This window comes from Diabrotica virgifera, chromosome 1, assembly GCF_917563875.1.
Source record: "Diabrotica virgifera virgifera chromosome 1, PGI_DIABVI_V3a".
Classification (NCBI taxonomy): Eukaryota; Metazoa; Arthropoda; class Insecta; order Coleoptera; family Chrysomelidae; genus Diabrotica; species Diabrotica virgifera.
Window position 1 is genome coordinate 109,368,608 of NC_065443.1, and position 7,868 is coordinate 109,376,475.

General features: G+C 31.6%; 1 protein-coding gene across 2 annotated transcripts in view; it reads left to right on the top strand.

Annotated features, from left to right (window-relative positions):
- LOC114326942 (cGMP-dependent protein kinase, isozyme 1) overlaps nt 1-6,909 on the top strand; it is an 83,504-nt gene extending 76,595 nt beyond the window's left edge. For both annotated transcript variants that reach the window (XM_050658602.1, XM_050658609.1), the window contains one exon: nt 6,641-6,909. In XM_050658602.1, the coding sequence (XP_050514559.1) occupies nt 6,641-6,834 (194 nt within the window). In that variant the 3' untranslated portion in view covers nt 6,835-6,909. The remainder of the gene's footprint in view (nt 1-6,640) is intronic.
- The last annotated feature ends 959 nt before the right edge of the window (nt 6,910-7,868 follow it).

Here is a 7,868-nt window from a genome sequence, read left to right on the forward strand (position 1 = left end):
TTAATTTTGGAGCACGTTACGGGTGGATTTACCCCATCCCCCGTAGATCCGCCACTGTTCAGTAGTATTCCAAAGATAAGACGGAGCTGCAGCTTTGCTGGTATTGCATAACTGTGAAGCACTCATGAAAACATGATAATTCTTACATCGCTCTAGTAGCACATTTTATATCGCACTACTTTATTTCTCTGAGGACTTTTCGGAGGTTTTCTGAAGACTAAAACACGATGCATCTATTTTTGGCGACGAATTCATATACAACACGCAAGTATGCATGAAGAAAATAATTCTTTCTTCTTCCAATAATAAATATTTTCGTTCACTTGACCGTGAATTAGTGCACTTAACGTAAATCAAGCACTCGAATCCAACAACTTCAGAAGTCTGTTGCTCGATAATAGTAGGTAGTTATTCAGACCTAGGTCCCATGGACTTTTTTAATCTACACATCGAGAAGTATCATTGACCAAACTTTCGTTAAATTTGACCGGGACCACTTTTCCATAAGGAGTGTTGCGGGGTACTTTGATGATATTTAACAGCTCCCTATCTGTACGTATTCTCCTCAGGACATTTTCATTGGTGGTGTGGATTGTCCAAGGTATTTTCAAGATCCTTCTATAAAGCCAGAGTTCAAAGGCTTCTAACTTAGCATTATGTTGAGCGTCTAGTCCTCCGTTCCATGCAATAGTACTGACCATACTGTATTGAGATTAACTACTCTTATTTATTATCTAAAATCTTATAATACATATTCTTAAATTCTTAAATATTAATCCTCCTCCTCCTCATTCCTTGAGCCCTTGTGAGTGTGTGGTTATAGTCTAAATATTGTAAGCTTGCTGTCACTTTTTGCTCTAAATATTTCTCACTCTACTACTACGCTAGCCTTTTTGTTTTCTGGTCAGAGTTTGATTCATCGATCCACTAGATGCCTCACAATGAAGAGTGAAGTAAGTTTGGTTCGTTCGCATGGTCTCCTTGGCAGTCTGACCAACAACTTACTTACTTAATTTTCTTATACTTAAAAAACGAAATAGTTGGCAGTGAATTGTTGCATGAAATGTTACTTATTCCTTACTAAAATAATAGTATAATTATAAAATTATAGAATTATATACCTCGTCCAATTTACTTACCGTTGCACGTCATCCGCGCCATAGCCTGTGACACGATACCAACACGAAATATTTAGGCGGTGGGTGTGTTCTTTTTTAGAATCAAAATGATTCTAAAGGAGAACACACCTACCGCCTAGATATTTCGTGTTGGTATCGTGTCACAGGCTATGGCGCGGATGACGTGCAACGGTAAGTAAATTGGACGAGGTATACACTATACCTACACGTAAAATTATAGTATAATTTTACACGCCATGGAAATTACTCATATTTCTCCTCAAATTCCGTAATAACCCACGTACTTCGAAATGATGGGCTATTTATTATGTTCAAAATAAATAGCTAAAAGGAACTACAACGTTAACGGGATTTTATTGTCTCATATTGTCAATGGACCTCTAAGTTTGAAAGAACCGCGGAGTACTACCATTTAAATGGGTGCGTTTTTGAGAAAGGGGTGAATTAGTCTCTAGGCATAGGGTGAATTAGGGTGAGTTCTATGCACTTTTGGTACAAACACGTCTACAGAAAAATTGTTCCAGATTAAATTTACTATCGAAATATCACATTTTAAAGTCAAAAATATTTTTTTACAAAAATATATTCAAAAGAAAAGAAAGAAAAAAACACGGAAGAAAGCAATTTTGTCCACAGGGATATAGGTAGGTATAGGCATTACTTCAGCGAAAAATAACTTCCATCCTTCTTCTTTAAAATGAAAATAGGTAAAAAATCTCTAGGATTTATAATTTCCGAAATAGGATTTTTCAAAGTTCGCCGCTCACAGCATTTTTGAGCCATTTTCTCCATTATATCGCAAACATTGTTCTGTAACTTTTTTCTTCGCATATCTAGGTGCATATATGCAATGGTTCATTTAGTAGAAATAGAAGTCAATTACCTTTAAAATGGTCTATTGTATAAGATTATACGGCTCTTTTTAAGCAAGTTATGCTTTTTCAAGGTTTTATACTTTTAATGATTTTTGATATTTTTAATGATTATTTTTGAAGATATTCTTCTTTAGCGGCGAATCGATTGAGGGTAAAATTGTACATGATCCGCGCGCCTGCGCACACTGACAGTATGTAGTTCTGACAGTATGTACTTAGTTCATTGCTAATCTTTCAAGATAGGTATGTATGTATCTGTAACCGTGCAAATAAGTCATTAAAAGAATATATTAGTGGTTTTAGGAAATGTATTACAGTGGAACCCCGTTAACTCGGATTAATCGGGACCGCGGCCGATCCGGGTTATCGAAAATCCGGGTTAGCCGGAGAAAATGGTAAAAATTAATAAAATATGGTATGCTTACAGATAAACTCCGTTATAATTGTCACACAGACACTGGTAAACCACGTTCGCATTCCACACAAAAAAAAACATACAAAGCGTCGTCAAGAGTCTCATTCTTAGCTTTATTAGCTTTGCACCGATTGTCCAAACTGTCTTTTGTTATCATTAAAAAAAAAAATTCTTCGATTTCAGTTCTATTTTTCTTCCAATCCGATACTGTAGATGTACCGACACCATATAATGCTGCAATATTCGCCTTTATCAATTCTACTTAATGCTTCTAGTTTCTTTTCCATTGTCACTACAACATTTTTACGTTTTGTTGCCCTTATAGACAAAAAAACACGCAAACACAAAATCTGAATAGATTTACGAACGATTACAGAACGAAAGCGAACAATACGACTTTACTACACACAATACCGTCTCTGATGTTATGTTATTTAATAACAGTGATGACTAAGACCATTGTTAAAAAAAGAATTTTAATAGTCTTTTCTAAACAATGCTAAGACAGTTTCAAATAAATAACGGATACTACAGGTGCCTGTTGTTTTCGATAACACGACAATGAATGTGGTGTGCCATGAGTCATTTTTACTATGGTATATGTAGTTCAAATTACACAAATACCCATTATCTCTCAAATATTATATTACTTACATTTTTATTGTTGAAATGTTTGTCTGATAAAAATCGGTCCGGGTTAGCCGGAGTTCCGGGTTTTCGGGGGCCGACTTATCGGGGTTCCACTGTACTTATTATAATTCTTATGTTTTTGGATTTGGGTTTCCCTGTAGTAAAATAATAAAATATTATGTAAGCATAACATTTTTACACTATATGTCGCCGTGTTGTGTAAATATATCCGAAACTTACATGTCAATTTCTAGGGCCTCGCTGGAGTAGTGGGAAATGCGTTAGCACTGAGATTGGAAGGTTGCGGGTTCAATTCCTGGGCGATTCATATATTTTTTTTATTTTTGGTTGTTTTAATAAAAATTTTTTGAAAGTGGTAGATAAGAAAGTTAGTTTGATTTTTAAATAAAATACAAATAACCTTTTAAATATATTTACTTCGTTTAAATTACCTATTATATAATAGAAGAATATCTTCTTACGTGCGTACAAAGTACACATACATTCTTTTTTTAAATTTCTCATTATGACTTTTTTTCTTGTACATTTAGGTATATACTTTGTAGAATAAAAAAAGGTTATTTTCTTTAGTTTAAAATGGTGTATTGCAAAAAATTCTAGGACTATTTTTAAACAAGACATCCGTAAGATATCCAAGAGTATCCGTAATTTGAGAAAAATTTTAAATTTTTTTTATTTTTTTCAATTAGAAGAATATAATTGCATATTGTACCATAATTTTTAATTTCAAATAACTTTCTTAATAACACTTTTCAATATTATGAAATATAAAGGTACTTTACTCTTGAGCGAAATTCATATTTTTTAACATGCATCGTATACTATTGATAAAATTTTATATCTGATGATTGCATCTTAGGTTTTAGACTATGCAGAGCATTTTATAAAGAATAGAATATTTTTTTTCATAAAGTTTTCGCACAAAAAAGTTTTTCATATGGTTATAACTTAGTGGAACCTATTGCATGTGTATATGTCAAATTTTGAAAAAGCATATCTTGTTTAAAAATAGTCCTAGCATTTTTTACAATACACCATTTTAAAGTAAAGAAAATAAGCTTTCTTTTTATTGTACAATGTATAGGGTGTTTCATTAATAATTGTCCATATAGTAACTGAAAAAACCTTAGCACAAAATACGAAGATTTAACCTAAAACACTTAAATAAAATGTGATTACTTACTAAGTTACAGGGTGTTTTATCTAAAAATTTAAAAATTATTTTTGCTCAGCATTTTAAAACTATTAGACGTATCCTTTTCATGCTTGGTAGGAAGTATAGGTACTGTACAAATTACTAAATTATGTTAAACAGACGTTTCTGGCTATTACCAGAGGCATACGACGGGGGAAAGTGAATGGTTGACTCTTTATAAATTCTACGCCACTGACGAAATTGCTATTTTAGTTCAATTTTTGGATTCTCCAATACTTTCTATGAAAATTATATACTCTTCATTCGTAACGATAAAGTCATTAGTTTTCGAGATCTTTGAAGTTAAAAATGAAACGACACTGTTATTTTGATTAATGTATTGTATCGCTTTATTTTTAATTCCAAATATCTCGAAAACTAATCATTTTATCGTTACGAATGAACAGTATAAAATGTACATAAATCAAAAAAGAATATATTAAAATACAAAAATTAAAATAGCAATTTCGTTAGTGGCGTAGAATTTGGGAAGGGTCAACCAGCCACTATCTCCTGTCGTACGCCTCTGGTAGTAGCTAGAAACGTTTATTTATCTTACTTTAGTAGGGAGTACATTGCCTACACTTTCTGCCAAGTATGATAAGGATAAGAATCATATCATAAAAATAATCAAAATAACTGTGCCGTTTCATATTTAACTTCAAATATCTCGAAAACTAATGACTTTATCGTTACCAATGAAGAGTATTTACTTAGAAAGTATTGGAGAATCTAAAAATGGCACTAAAGTAGTAATTCCTCCAGTGGCGTAGAATTTGAGAAGGGTTAACCATTCACCATCCCCTGTCATACGCCTCTGGTAGTAGCTAGGAAGGTTTGTTTATCATAATTTAGTAATGTGTCTAGTAGTCGCACTTTCTGCCAAGTATGAAAAGGATACGTCGAATATTTTTAAAATGCTGAGCAAAAATAGTTATTAAATTTTTAGATAAATTATTTGGAAAGTTAAAATATTTAATTAAAGATAGTTTATTATCAATAAAGTTAAATTGGTTATTTATTTCTCCAATTTTTATAAAAGAGTTAAAATAAAAATAGTCTAGAATAAAACTTAATAGATAAATAATAATTAAAATCCTAATTATTATTATTGTTATATTAAAATTAAATTTAAATTTTTCGTTTGAAGCAGTTCTAGTTATATAAATAAAAAGAATTAATATTCCTCCATAATTAAAAGTAAAATATACGAAAATCAATAATTATAATTTATTAACTCAGTAAGGAACCACATTTTATTTAAGTGTTTTAGGTTAAATCTTCGTATTTTGTGCTAAGGTTTCTCCAGTTACTATATGGACAATTATTAATGAAACACCCTGTGTACCTAAATATACAACAAAAAATTTATGAGAAAAAAAATAATCGTAAAATATATCAAAAATCATTAAAAGTATAAAATGTTGAACAACAATATCTTGCTTAAAAATAGTCATACAGCCTTCTACAATAAACCATTTAAAAGGTAAAGCGTCGTTTAAACACAACGATAAGTCACAGCAACTAGTTGTGATGACAAGTTGAAACGCTGTTTAGACGCTGCGATTCAATGCGATACCACCTTCAACCCAACTCCAACTTTGATAAGTTGTGCGATGCACCGTTTACACACAATGATAAGTTGCAACAACTCGATTGACCTTGATAAGTTGTTTGATTTATCGCTGTGTTTAAACGACCCTTAATTGACTTTTCCATTGTATATACCTAAAGCTCCGTAGAAAAAAGTTACAGAACAATGTTTGAGAAGTAACAAGGAAAATGAGCCAAAATCGCTGTGAGGGGCGAACTTTGAAAAATCATATTTTGGCAACTATAAATCACAGAGACTTCTGTCTAACGTTATTTTAAAGAGAAAGGATGGCAACTTTTTTCTGTGAAGAAATGTATATACTTATATCCCCGTGGAAAAAAGTTATGGAACAAAAACAAAATTGCTTTCTTTCGTGTTTTTTTCTTGCTTTTCTTTTGAATATATTTTTGTAAAAAAAATATTTTTGACTTTAAAATGTGATGTTTCGATAGTAAATTTAACCTGGAACAATTTTCCTGTAGACGTTTTTGTACCAAAAGTGCATAGAACTCAGCCTAATCCACCCTGTGCCTAGGGACTAATTCACCCCTTTCTCAAAAACGCACCCCTTTAAATGGTAGCACTCCGGGGGTTTTTCATATTTAAAGGTCCATTGACTATATGAAACAATAAAACCCCGTTAACGTTGTAGTTCCTTTCTAATATATAATCAATAGCCTATGAATTACTGACAACTATTTTGTTCTCTGACTTTACATAGGTAAATAATGTCATCAATTCTACTATTAGTATCAATATTTATTGTTTAAGGTATGGATGACGGAATAGCCAAGATAAAATCTCATAATTGGTTTAATGGATTTAACTGGAGCAAACTTCAAAATTTCGAAATGGTGTCTCCTTTTATGGCAAGAGCAAAGAAGAATAGAAATCCAGATATGCATCCGCCGGACAAAAATATTCCCGAAGATGAGTTATCTGGTTGGGACGAAGAATTTGAATAATTTATTAGTATTAATATTTATAAGTAATTAAGCGAAGAAATAAACAATAAAAAATAAACAAATTCTGTTCTATTATGCCCGTCTATTCTTTATACAGTGTGAACACATCTCACCCCCGCTCAAACAGTACCCCAGGCTGTGGGTGAAAAAACGTGATATAATTCAGGAATTTTTGAAACCTATCAGGTGTTGTAAAGGACGATGCCAGGAATAACTTCTACTAAAATGTAACCAAAAATATTGTGCGCTTTTTTTTTAATTGCGATTTTCATTTGTTATATTTGCAATTTTTATTAATTTTTAATTTTGTAGCTTAGGATATTGATTTTAGAGAAAAACTTTTTAATAGAAAGTTGTAGTAAATTCAAAAACCTACAAATTGAGGTACGGTAAGTTTAATTTGGTTAATTGGTTATTGCAAAACAGCCTGCGAAAGGTCCAAAATGACCGTTTTTTACAATTGCATTATTTATTGTACAAACAATTTTTTTTTTATTTTTTAAAGCTTTAAATGAAGATCTTTCGATTTCAAACATAAAAAAATTTTAAAGCCAGATTAACGAATGTGTTGCTTAGATATTATAAATTGTTTATCCCAGGAGGTCAAATGTCGAAGGCTATAACTTTTTGAAAAAAAATCGTAGAAAGTTAGTGAAACATCCAATCTCCTTTGAAAGAGTTATATTTTCATATTCTGATGTAAATAAATGCGTAAAACAATTGTAAACCTCTAATTTTTGGATTTGAAAATAAGGGGGCAAATTTCTTTATAAACGGCGGCTGAAAGAGCTGAAGCGGCCCTGTACATCCTATGAGTTTTTAACTTACATATTATTGTTGCTGAAGATGAAGCGAAGACTTATAAAAAAATAAAAAATTTCTACGACCAACTGAAGCCGAGATAATTTTTGGGTTTGAAAATAAGGGGGCAAATTTCGTTATAAACATTTAGAGCTGAGGCGGCTCTGTATATCCTATGAGTTTCTAACTTACAGATTATTGTTGCTAAAGATGAAACGAAGATTTATAAAAAA